This window comes from Neophocaena asiaeorientalis, unplaced genomic scaffold (assembly GCF_003031525.2).
Source record: "Neophocaena asiaeorientalis asiaeorientalis breed wild unplaced genomic scaffold, Neophocaena_asiaeorientalis_V1.1 scaffold671, whole genome shotgun sequence".
NCBI classification, from domain to species: Eukaryota; Metazoa; Chordata; class Mammalia; order Artiodactyla; family Phocoenidae; genus Neophocaena; species Neophocaena asiaeorientalis.
The window spans coordinates 1,734,952-1,748,089 of NW_020175533.1; the positions used below are offsets into that span (position 1 = coordinate 1,734,952).

The window sequence follows — 13,138 nt, forward strand, 5'->3', positions numbered from 1 at the left end:
GAGGAGGAGTGAGTAGGAGCTGGGGAAACATGGTCAAAGTCTAAGATGGAGTTTAGGGAGGAAAGGGTAGAGTTTCTCCTGGTCTTACTTGTCAATAACTCAAATAGGTAATGTAAGAATTTTATGAGGGAGAGAGTCATAGGTTATCATATTCTAAATAAAATAATTCATTCTCCTGTTTCCTGACTTCTTTTTTGGTTTAGTCCTCATTTTTCTTATTGCTCTCTAGCCATTCTTTTCCTTTTTCTTTTGATTGACATCTAGATGGGCACCGTACTCTCTTGTTCTTTTACCTCTTTGACTTAGCAAAAATAATACTGTCTAAAATGTATCTATCATTGTCATCTCTGTTCTTGTTCCTCCTCTGATAAGAACTAAATATTATATTCTGGAGTCATTTGGGAGTCCATTCACTGAAAATTAAGAAATATGATGTTTATAATGGTTCCTAGAAAATAACTGGCTTATAATTTTTACACAAATTAAATTTTATTTACTAATTAAATGATGGATTCATCTTGAAGTGAGAAAATGAAAACACAGGGAATGAATTTAGCAAAGGAGAAGAATGATTCCTAAATGTACATCACCAACCCTTTCCTTTTGTTTTCTTCAGCTCCACCTCTTTAATTGCTTATAAGACATTTCTAGTTGAACTTTATTATGCTGAAAACCAAAAATCAACATTTTTTGTATCTCTCCAAATTCTGTTTGGAGATAACTTTCCCTCTTCGATGCATTTCATTTCCCCTACATTGCTATGTTTTTATTTCCATAGTTTCCATTCCTAAGTAATGACCACAGGCATTACTGATACTAATCTGTAGTGGCATAGTGAAAATTCCAGATCTGCCACTTACTGGCCACATGACTTTGGACAAATTACATAACCTCTTAGGACATTAGTTCCTATAAAATGGGGATAGTAGTAAGAATTAGAACATGTAGATATATGTGTGTGTGTGTGTGTGTGTGTGTGTGTGTGTGTGTGTGTGTGTGTATAAACCTTCCCCACAATAGGTGTGCAATAAATGGTAGCTATTATTACCCTGAAATCGATTTCAAAATCTGCTCTAAGCTATGTTCCAGACATTGTGTTCTTAACTAATTTTCATTCATTTGAAATTTTCCAGCATTATACTGTCTCATTCCATGATGTGTTATTCTCACTTCCCTGTGACATAAATGTTCTTTTGAACTAGTCTCTGAGACCCAATCCTTCCTTTCTCTATAGCTTTCTGCTTTGCAGGCGGCTGCTGACGCCTGACACCCACAGGGTTAAACCTAGTTGCTGAAGCCACCCCCTCTTCCCCTCCCAGTCCCCCTTTTCACAGTAGCCTGGCAGCTGTCCCAACTGCCTACCGAAGCCAAATGCTTGAAGAGAGAGAGAGTAAGGAGCCAGCCATGAATCTCTTCCAGAAAAATGAGTTCAAGGAAACTCCTTTTTTACCTGTCTCCCCTGAAGAGGTACCACCTCGACCCCCCAGCTTTCCAAAGAAGCCATCTCCGGTGAGTCTTCAGATTCAGTTCTGTCTCTGGTAGGAACAGACTTACTCCTTTGGTTCTCCTCCTTGGCCCCTGGAGCTTCACGCTGAGTTGTGTTAGAGTATTAAAAACTATTCTCTCTTGGAGTTAGAATTAACCTGTAAACCAAACCTAAACAGAAGTTTCCTTTAACTTAGGAGAGGAAGCAGCAGAAAGAGGTAGAGTTCTTCAGTTGGTATCCAGGACTTGGCTATATTTCATTGTATATTCTGAGTTTCTCTGGGGTGGAAAAAAAGCAATTTGAATGTCCAGGGAAACTTGGCAAGTACTCCTTTCTGGAGAACTGTGTGTGATTGTTCTTTCTTCACCAAAAAAAAATCTCAGCCCTTAGTTTCCCCTGTGCACAGAATCTATGCTGACCACCAAGAGAAGTTTTAGAATAGATCTAGTTTCTGTTACTGTGTTCCAGTTTACAGTGGGAGAAAGGACAGAGAAACAAGGAAGTAATAATAATGTTTTACTTTATACACTTGTTAAAGCACTTGCCAATTCTTATTCAATCCTCATATCAAAATCCTGTAAATGGAGAGGATACAGACATACTAGCCAGTATTTACTGAATTCTTACTACAGACAAAGAGGTAACTGTAGTAGTATTCTAGAGGTGGTAGTTTCTTTGGAATAACAAAACTGAAGTATAAAGCCAAGTATAGTGACATGGCCTGGATCAGTATGTTAACACAGCCAGTGACAGTGTTACATAGCTAGTAGAAATGTGTTAACTAAACTTCAGGTTGCATGATTCTCGAGCTGTGAGCTGGGAAGGTAATAAGACTAATTCATATTGTCTTCCAAGCAAGTTTTTATCATACGTTAATGTATATTAATATTTTGGAGGGTTGTTTTTATATATCCATGTGGATAAAAGAATGAATACATTAATTTATTTAGTTATACATTTTCTGGTCCCAAAGAATTTGAGGCTGCTTACAAAGATGTATGTACACCTTATGAATAAGAAAAGGCAATAAAAATCTCATGATAAGATTCGATTGAACCAAGACACATATCTCCATCCCCCTCTCATATTGACTGGGCTATCATAATGGGTAAGGATTTGAAATAATATATGATGTTCCTTTTATTCTGACTGATACAGTGCATGAAATAGCGTAGTCCTTTTAATGCCCAAAAGGATTAGCATGAAAATGTTATAGAATCTCTCTTTCATAGAAAGAATGGCCATTTAATTTGACAAGATTTAAGAACTCTCTGCCCAAGGTCAAGGTGATCAGTCATCTTACCTTTAGCAATCTGTACTAGGCTCTGTGCCTGGCTTCAGTAGCCACTGAATGGGAAACCTTCATGTTGCTAGGATTTTTCCCAGCACAGTGAATGGGGCAAGTGGAAACAGAAAGGTTAATCCGCACAGTGGAGCTAAGCAGGATACTGACATGTGAGTGTGACTGCCTGGACATCAAGTGCTCCATAGGCCAACTCTTTGTTCTGTTCCTGAAAATAAGTATGATTATTCTCCTCCTCAGAGCCCCAGGCTTTTCATTTAGTACTTGTGGGAAGATGAACAGGTCCTGGTGTCTAGTATCAAGGAATGCCTGAGCAGTTTCATGTTAAATGAATTGAGGAACAAAGTAATATTCAGAATAGCTTCTCACTGCTAAATCAGCGATGCAAGCACTTTTAGTGTGATACTGGCTGTTTCATGAAGAGCAGGGGCCATTGTTTCACATGACCTATCATGGCAACTTAAAATAAATGATTTTTTTCTGTTGTGGAGCAATCTAATGGTTTAAACAGGGAAATACAGTTCATGCTTGAACCATTGCCTTTTTGTTTCTTAGAAAATCTGTGGCTCCAACTATCCACTGAGTATTGTCTTCATTGTGGTGAATGAATTCTGTGAGCGCTTTTCCTATTATGGCATGAAAGGTAATTTTGTGTCCCTGAGTCCTACTCTTCTCCACTCACTCTCACCCCATGTTTGTAACAACCTATCTCATATGCACTTATTTCCCTTATCTACTCTTTCTGCCTTCATCCAATTGGTCCTTTTCTTTGGTGAAGACTTCCAAAAAATGCCTCACAGGATTTCACCTACTAACTCATACAGGCCAAGAACAGAAAGACCAAGTGGAAATCAGAACACAGCCTATGAAAATATAAGTGGAAAAACTCTCATCATCGACATTCCATTCTTCATTTCTGTTCCTCGGGTCTATGGGTTATATCATTGCTGGGAAGGAGAAGGAAGGGATATTAGAAGCCCCATGTTATCTTTTGGATTGGCCTAAATGATGCTATGTACTCCTCATAGGGAGGAGTATTGCATTTGTATACTAAGCATAGCCCCATTTACTCCCACAACTCCAAGGGGCCCTGCTTCTACTGCCCAGCAATCACCCCTCATCACTTCACTGACAGGAGTGTTGAAGGTCAAGATCAACTTCAAAGACCATATCAAATGTTCTTCTGCTCCATAAATCATTTTAATGCATCTATTTTGTTTTGTCTCTCTTTTTTTGCTTCAGCTGTGCTGACCCTGTATTTCCTGTATTTCCTGCACTGGAGTGAAGACACTTCCACATCTGTATACCATGCCTTCACCAGCCTCTGTTATTTCACTCCCATCCTGGGAGCAGCCATTGCTGACTCATGGTTGGGAAAATTCAAGTAAGGATGATGGGAGGTCACAGTCCAAGAAGCTGCGCATATTAATTGTGCAGAGACTATCACTTCTAGCCTTTTGCTTCCAAGCAAGAACATGCTTATGTCATCCATGACAGATAAGAATCTCTCTCAGACTGACAATACAGAAAGGTTTTGTCTCTTCATTATCAGTTTTTCCAATATTTCTATACCCTTTTCTGTCAGCAGGGTTTTTTTCTTTTACCTAATTTTAATCTTCCATTCTGTAATTTAAGACTAGTTCTTGTTCTGATCTCAGGTGATAGAGATTGCTACCCACAAGAAAATTTATAATTCAATGTAGTTATTTAATATACTATCCATCTCTTCTCTAGGTTGAGTCATCCCAACACTTTTACTATCTTCTTATGAATCCCTCTTTTTAGCTCTTTTACTATCTCTGTTTCTCTTCTCTAACCTTCTGTAGTTTATTTCTTAATAATATAATAAATATCTTCATGAATTAGACTAATGGTCTATTCAGTTCAGTATCTTTTAAGTCCCTGAAAATAGCACCAAGAGATATGTTTGGAATAGTGTTATTTTTGTCCCCTATAACATCATTCTCATGGGCTAGAGATGGCTCTTAGATATCCATCACTCAGGTATTTTCTGTGGACTTGTCATCTATGGAATTGTCTAAATTAGCATTTCTCAAACTGCATTCTGTTGAAAATTGGTTGTATAGGATCTAATGAATGTTATATGGGAACATAAAGCTCTCATAGTCAAATAAGTTTGGAAAATGCTAGGCTGAATAAAGCTAAAAAGGTATCTTTACTGCATGACTTCTTACAGCCTTTAACTTGTGAACTCATACTATAAAATATCCAAGAGGAGGTTATGGTATGTAGTATTTTCCAAACTTATTTAACCGTGGAATATTTTTTCAGGATTTCTTGTGGACCTAGTGTTCACAAGGAATCCTTGGTTTCTATCTCACTTTGGCCTAGATATATTCATTCTTCTAAAGTTTTTAATCAGCACCCAATATAGCACTACAACCACAACTTAGTACTAAACACAGTTTCTTGCCTTGGGAAAGATATGGCAGGTGGCTGAGATCTATGTTTGCTCCTTATGTAGTAGTAGTTACCGAGTCCATCCAGATAGAGGGTTGGCACTATGTGCAGAAAGAAAGTATAAACCATGGTATATAGTCTTCATTCAGTTATAGAATAAAAGACTCACATATATCACGTAGTAATTTTATTTATTTTTAAAACGACTTCCTTTAAGATTGAAAAAGTATAGATCTGAGATTTGTAAGTAATAGCTTCCTGACTATTTCAGAGGAAATTTAGCAACCTCCACTTGTGCCCTCAATCTCAATCCTTTATGAGGTACTTTTAATTTTTTTTGAATTTATTTTTATTGAGGTATAACTTACATAAAGTACACAAATCCAAAAGTCTTAAATGTACAGCTGGATGAATTTTTACAAGTGTATCACTGTCACCTAGATCACTCTCCTTGGTGTCTTTGTACCCTCAATACCTCCATCTCTTTCCTTCAAATTCTTCCTCAGAGACACTCTTGTCCTGTACCTAAAAGCAAGGGCAAATATGAGACCTTTAAACAAACAAAATTATTGTTAACCTTTCTTTTTCTATCTTCTTTGTCTTATTACCACTACCTTCAGATTTTTAAAAGAATCACTTATTATTTGTTGCCTTCCTTTCTCACTCTTCATTATCACTCCTTAGGGTAGAGTAATGTAATGCAGTGCAGTAGAATCCAATTAGATTCAACTTAAGCTGATCGGGTTTAATTCAGTAAATGTTTATTGAGCAACTTCTATTTGTCCAAAGAACCATGAGGGATAAAAAGATGAATAAGACATAATACCTGCTTCATGGTGTTCATATTCAACTAGCTTTAATACAAAGCAGATTACGGTAAGTGAAATAATATATAGTATGTCATCTTTTTATCCTATTGAAATTCTTCTCTCTTAGATCACTGGTAATGATCTCTTTGTTATCAAACCCAGTGGTCTTTTCTAAATTCTTCTTCACTTTGAACATGTTTTAACATTTTAGTCTGTTATCACTCCTAAATTCTTGAAACTTCCTGGGCTTCTCTAACACTGTATTTTCTGCTTCTTTTACTTTTTTGGATTCTTCCTCATTTGGCTTTTCTTTTGCGTTTTGTTTACTTTACTCTTTCCTGAATGTAGGCATTTCCCCAGTGTATACCTTTTACCCTCTTCCCTTTCTCCAGATTCTCCCTTAGCAGGCTCTGCGGTGTCAGTTTTACCTATATGCTAATGGCTCCTCAAACTCTGTAATCTTAACCTGTCACTCAAGTGCCCTTATGCATTATAACTGCATGTTAGCATTCATCTCCTGGATATTCCACCTTATCCTCTCTCCTAGCTTTCCTATACTCCCACATCCAATCAGTTTTCAAATTCTGCCAATTCTATTTCTATAATCTCTCTCACATTCTCCCTCCTCAACACTGAATCCCATGGCCATCAATCACCACTACTCTAGTTTTGGTTTTCATTAGCCTCTAAATTGGGCTATTGAAATGGACATGTATGATGTTTTCATTGCTTCCCATATCTTTTGTTCACAATTGAGTCTATGCACTACTGTCAAATTAATCTTCCTAAAAGAAATCTCTGTTCATATTACTACTCTGCTCAAAAATTTCTGCTAACACACTGTCTACTAATCTCATCCAACTTACCTTTCTGCTCTTATTATCATACTCCCTTTCAAAAATGTACACTAGAGAAAAACAAAATACTAATACTTACCTAATGATAAACAGGGACATTTCTTTTCCATGTCTGTTTGCATAGTTTCTACTTCATGGAATCTCCTTCCTCCCCAGCCTTCTATGTCCAAACCCTTTAAGGCTCAGTTCAAATTCCACCTATGCAGTGGAGTATTCTCTGCCCCTCACCTTTCACCACTAGCCAGAAGTAATCTAAAGTTCTCTGAACTCCTTATTTTTTACCCTCATGTGACATTTACCAAACTGTCTTATCATAACTATTGTATATGAATTTAATACCTTCTTCAGACACTTAGAAAACAAAGTCTCATTTATATTTTTATCCAGAGCACCTAGAACAGTGCCTGGTACATAACAGGCCCACAGCACAGCAAGTGTTTCAATTAATAAATTTAGTCACCCTCAGATACTCAAATGTAGGCACAAGACTGAGGTAGGTGTGGGCAGGTGTGAAGATGACTTATTTTGTTGTGGGTATTGTGATTGCTTTTTTTTTTTTTTTTTTTTTTTTAATCTCTACTTCAGCTACTTTTTTAAAATAAATTTATTTATTTATTTTTGGCTTAAAACCAGATTCATTTATTATATCACAATTCTGTAAGTGAGAAGTTGGAGCCAGTCAGTTGGCTCACAGGTCTGGGTGTCTCCTAGGTTGGACTCTGGGTAATAATCTACCACCAGCCTCATTCGTTGTTGGCTGAATTCATTTCCTTGTCATTGTAGGTGCTTATTTTCTTGCCATCATTCAGGTGGAGGTGTCCCCTTTCCTTGACACATGGTTCTTTCCATATTCAGGCTATCGGTATGGTATATCAAACCCTTCTCGAACTTTGAATCTCTTCCCCTTCTGTTACCAGAGAAAAGTCCCTGCTTTTAAGGGCTCATATGATTAGATCAGGCTCATCTAGTTAATCTCACTATCTTACTGTCAATTGTGTCATATAATATAACATAATTAAAGAAGTGACATCTCATTATAGTCATAGGTTCCAGGGATTAGGGTGAGACATCACTGGCACCATGGCATATGACAATAAGGGGTAGTGACAAAGAGCATTCTTATGTCAACATCTGCTTTGTGCCTCAAGAGTAATAGCCTTGATTACCTTTGACACTTGATAATAATAAAAGAAATATTTTAGGTCTTCCCTGGTGGCGCAGTGGTTGAGAGTCCGCCTGCCGATGCAGGGGACACGGGTTCGTGCCCCGGTCCGGGAGGGTCCCACATGCCGCGGAGCGGCTGGGCCCGTGAGGCATGGCCGCTGAGCCTGTGCTCCGCAACGGGAGAGTCCACAACAGTGAGAGGCCCGCGTACCACAAAAAAAAAAAAAAAAAAATTTAAAAAAAATGGGGCTTTTAAAAAAATTTAAATAATATGGGCATTTTTATTTGATGACAACATTTTAAATTAATTCCTGAAATAGAAGAACACCAACATTTGTGAAAATATGAGAAAAGTTCTGTCCGTTTATAGTAAAGAAAATATTTCCTCTTTTTGAACAAAGATGATTTTTTGAAGCTCTATAAAAAAAGAAATAGGATTATAAAAATATCTAAGTCCCAAGGTTCCAATAGATTCTGCTAGGTGTGTGACTTTCAGGATAGTTTCCTTTTTCCTAAGGAAGGAGCTATTTGAGCATCGTGTAACTTTCCACCATTAATTCTCTTGGAGCACGAAATTATCACCTCTGTGTATCCTCTGCACTGCATCCAGGGCAACCACACTCATATATTAAGGTAGCAGGCCCAGCATTTATCTATAAATTTAGAGCCTTTCTTACTGTGAAAACATTATGGACTAATAAAAAACATCTAGGAATTGTTATGAGTTGCCTGAGATACTTTCCCCGTAAATTTTTAAATTATTACTTAATATTTCTTTCTTTGGAAATAGATTCTCTGTTGATTTTACAAGAAACCATAAATTCTTAAGGAGTGATCAGTCAACTATTTGCTTTGCACTATTTCAAGCAAACGACAATATTACATGACAATAAAGCAGTGAACTTCTTAAATTAGACATGTGCATTAAAACAAACCCTTCCTGGTTGGAAACCCAAGTGATTGTCATTAGCCACTTTAGTATCACAGCAGGTTACACAAATTATTATTACATTTAATTAGCATTCTGACAAATTGAGGAATTCTTTACCTGCATTCAGATTACATACAGAAAATGATTTGAAAGCATTTCCTGCTGTGAAAACACTAAAGCAAATCAAAGAAATCAGCTCCAATCTTATCTTTATCTTGACTGTGTTGGGTCTTCGTTGCTGTGTGCGGGCTTTCTCTAGTTGCGGCGAGCGGGCTTCTCATTGCGGTGGCTCTCTTGTTGCAGAGCATGGGCTCTAGGTGCATGGGCTTCAGTAGTTGTGGCACACGGGCTCAGTAGTTGTGGTGCACAGGCTTAGTTGCTCCATGACATGTGGGATCTTCCCGGACCAGGGCTCGAACCTGTGTCCCCTGCACTGGCAGGCGGATTCTTAACCATTTTGCCACCAGGGAAGCCCTGTGGTTGCTTTTTAAATAACAAAACTCTTTGGGGATGAATTGGTATCTCTTTCTGAGCGAAAGTGAGTTGGAGAAAACATGAGTAACTTGTTCTATCGGAGTGTGTGTGAGCTCACATGTACAAAAACAATGATGACAGCAACATAAGAATATAAGTATTTAAAACTCCTCTCCTTTTCTTCAGATGTTATCTTCAGGATGAAAAACATCCTATAACATTAGAAACATCTGAATTTAGTAAACAACTTCTATTAAAAGTGCTTCCTCTGTTTGCAGTCACAGAATCATAGCTTTGTTAAGAGAAAATGGGTACCCAGGGTCCCTGACTCTTGTATAAGGAACTCGCTATGTCAGGAAAGAGGTGAACCTTCCTTCAGGGCTACACACAGGAAAGAGTAGCCAGTGGATATACAATGGAAAAGAAAATTTTTAAGCATGGACACTGGATTTTCATTATTTCTATAAACATCTACTGAGAGGGTTAATTACATGCTCAGATGCAATTTTTTTTTTTTTTTTTGCGGTACGCGGGCCTCTCACTGTTGTGGCCTCTCCCATTGCGGAGCACAGGCTCCGGACGCGCAGGCTCAGCGGCCATGGCTCACGGGCCCAGTTGCTCCGCGGCATGTGGGATCTTCCTGAACCGGGGCACAAACCCGTGTCCCCTGCATCGGCAGGCGGACTTTCAACCACTGCGCCACCAGGGAAGCCCCAGATGCAATTTTTGATGCTTAGTTGCTTTTAAGAGAGAATAACATTTTTAGTCATAGTCCCTAGTGTTGGTTTTTACCTTGTGACCTGTGCCTATTACTCTGGACTCCTGATCATGGCAATCACTAAAAGCCACTCTCTTAAATGTGTTTATTGCCAAATATGCTTTTGGATGTCTTCTCTACAATTTCTAGGGTTTTTTTGAGTGTGTCTATAGCATGTCCTTCCCCCACTATTTTTTTTTTTTTTGTCTCATCAGAGCTGACCCTCTTAATGCTAGGTCTCTTCCTCTGCCATCAGAGGAAGTATGTATAATAATATATGCCTACTGCACATACTCCTTCTCAGTTCCTAAGCGTTAATTAATGTCTCTGGCTTTTGATATTCTTACAGTTAAATAAAATTTAAAACTTCTTTCTCTTCCCTTTCCTTTTTCCACATTAACTTGTTCATGATAAAATTGAAGGAATGCTGGGCTGTAAGAAAGTGGAAGTTCTAGACCTAGTCCTAATACTAATTAGAATGTCACCTTAAAAATATCCTTTGACTTCTCTGGATTTCACTTTCCTCATTTGCAAATGGAAGATTGGTCAAGTCTATCTAAAACAGATCTGTGTCCTGTGGTTGGGATTGTAATGACCCCAATGATCTCTCTTGACTTCTCTCTCCTTCTGTTAAAGTTCTCTGCCATTAGCTTCCTGTCTTATATTCTTCACATTCTAGACTAATTCCCTGAATCTTTCACCTAGAAGGTTGCCTGTTTTCCTTTTAAGGCACTTACACTTCTCTCATTCATTTAGTCCAACAACCTGATATTGCCCTGTTCTCCCAACGCAGACTATCACTCCAGCTCAGACTCCTTTTGTTTTTTCTCTGTGATGATTTAGCATAGATCATCTATTTTGTGTTCATAATTTTTGGCCTTTTTTTCAGTCCCTTTTTATTCCCTTTCTTTCTATTCATTCTTTTTATTCCAATGAAGGAAACTTTTCTCCAGAAGACACTACAAGGCCTTTTGGAAAAGGCTGCCCCTTCCCCTAATATTAATTAGCCCTGGTTTAGTCACTCAGCTTTCTTATCCCCTGCTTCCCATTATAAACCCTCTAAGATCCCTTCCCTGGAGAGCCAACCTAGGAAGATTAGGCATTTAGAATGAGAAATCCACATTCTGAGATTTCTGACATCTCCAGCCTCTCTCTGCTACCTTCATTCCATTCTTTATATTCCACATTAGCATATAACACTTCAAAGTCACAGAAGTAAGCTATATAATTTCCAAGGTTCCTTCTAGTATTAATATTCTACTTATATAGAGAGAGAATACTGGTGTCCTAATACAAATAATACACATTGTATATTTGGTAGTATGCCGTGTTTCAGTGTGTATATCTCTACATATGTTCTTACTGGAATTCCTCACTCTTCTACTTCCTGTTTGTCATTCAGATTTTTTTGAAAAAACAGCATAACAACAAGTCCCTATCAACTGCATAAGCTATATCACTGGAAAGTCTGTTCAAAGACCCTGGTTCCTTTCTTACCCTTGGGAAATTGTCCATGAGGAAACTGTGGTGGGGATTACAATTAACCCAAGTGTTCAGACTGAACCTGAGAGCCCTTTACCTCTCTATATATCCCAGTGATTGTGTTTAGAGAAAGTTCTTTGTGTTAACTATCCCTTTTTTCCTGTTTGTGTGACATTCTTTCTTGACCCTTATGGATTTCTAGAGCCAAAGACATTCCTTGGAAGAAACCTCAGGTCAAAGTATCCTGTTCTTCTGGTTCTCCTTACTTAAAACATTATCGCTGGCTACAAATCCAACCTGGTCATGACATATCTACACAAGATCAGGGGTACTCTGTGTTTGTGTGGGGTTAGTGAGGGAAAAGAGAGAGCAGGTATGAGAAAGGAATGTCCATTATCTCTAACACTACAGGGTAAATAGTTACTGTCTCTTTTTCTAGACTGTTTGTTTCATTCACCATTATTATTTCTATTTGCATATCTCAGGTAATTCTTTCCTCCTCCACCCTCTCCTCCTGCCGCTCCATTTATCCTGGCACTGAGAACAGTATGAACTCTGAGTCTGTAATTGCTCAAATCTCTGAATTCTGTTTGTAGACTGACTGATTTAACTCTCTCAACAGGACAATCATCTATCTCTCCTTGGTGTATGTGCTTGGCCATGTGATCAAGTCCATGGGTGCCTTACCAATACTGGGGGGACAAATGTTACACACGTGAGTAAAATCATGGAATAAACTAAACCACTTTTCCTCCATTGGGCAGGTAAATGTCTCACACATTCATTACAGATGTTTTTCTGTCTTCTTACCAATGATGTCCCTTTATTTTCCAATCTGTTTTAATACCAAATTGGTTAAGGAAAAAACTTTGACCAGTTGAACTCTCCTGCTTTATGTGAGCTCATTTGTTTTTATTAAATATCTGGGGACTAGTAGAATGCCCAGTTAGTATCCTTTTGATAAAAACTCTTCATGTGCTTGAAGACATTAAAACCTTCATGCCCTCCATATTCCCTCACCTATTCACCCATCCACACATTGTACCTTCACCAGAGTTAAAAAAAACTGTCTGTGATATTTCCTTATAATACATTGTAGAATTCATTTTCAAAGCTTGGATTATTTCCATTTATGTGTAGTTCCATATATTCCAGTTTCTCTCTCCCTCTTTATTAAGCTCTTGATGTTTATGATGCCAGAGACTCTTGATAGATTCTGATGTCTCTTGGTTCAGTCAGTAGAGAAGATTAGAGTTGTTCAAGAAGCAGGTCGTACATATTCATGTTTATACTGTGCCTATATGTGTATTTTCCAATGAGTTAAGAATTTTGTTTGAAATTTAATAAATATTAGATACTTCCTTATTTTTGTCCCCTCAGAAATCAGTGACACTACTCCTATTAGTTATGACTAGTTTAGCATTTTATTTTGTGGTTACTAAGGATATGTGGGA

General features: G+C 37.9%; 2 protein-coding genes across 2 annotated transcripts in view; both read left to right on the top strand.

Moving 5' to 3' along the window:
* EAF2 (ELL associated factor 2) overlaps positions 1-1,407 on the top strand; it is a 53,522-nt gene extending 52,115 nt beyond the window's left edge. Inside the window, exon 7 of the mRNA XM_024769258.1 lies at positions 1,335-1,407. The gene's annotated coding sequence lies outside the window, so the exon portion shown is untranslated. The remainder of the gene's footprint in view (positions 1-1,334) is intronic.
* The window catches only part of SLC15A2 (solute carrier family 15 member 2), a 55,130-nt gene that overhangs the window by 16,782 nt on the left and 25,210 nt on the right, over positions 1-13,138 (top strand). The window contains exons 3-6 of the mRNA XM_024769242.1: positions 1,335-1,509; positions 3,345-3,432; positions 4,032-4,173; positions 12,307-12,399. Of these exons, the coding sequence (XP_024625010.1) occupies positions 1,335-1,509; positions 3,345-3,432; positions 4,032-4,173; positions 12,307-12,399 (498 nt within the window). The remainder of the gene's footprint in view (positions 1-1,334; positions 1,510-3,344; positions 3,433-4,031; positions 4,174-12,306; positions 12,400-13,138) is intronic.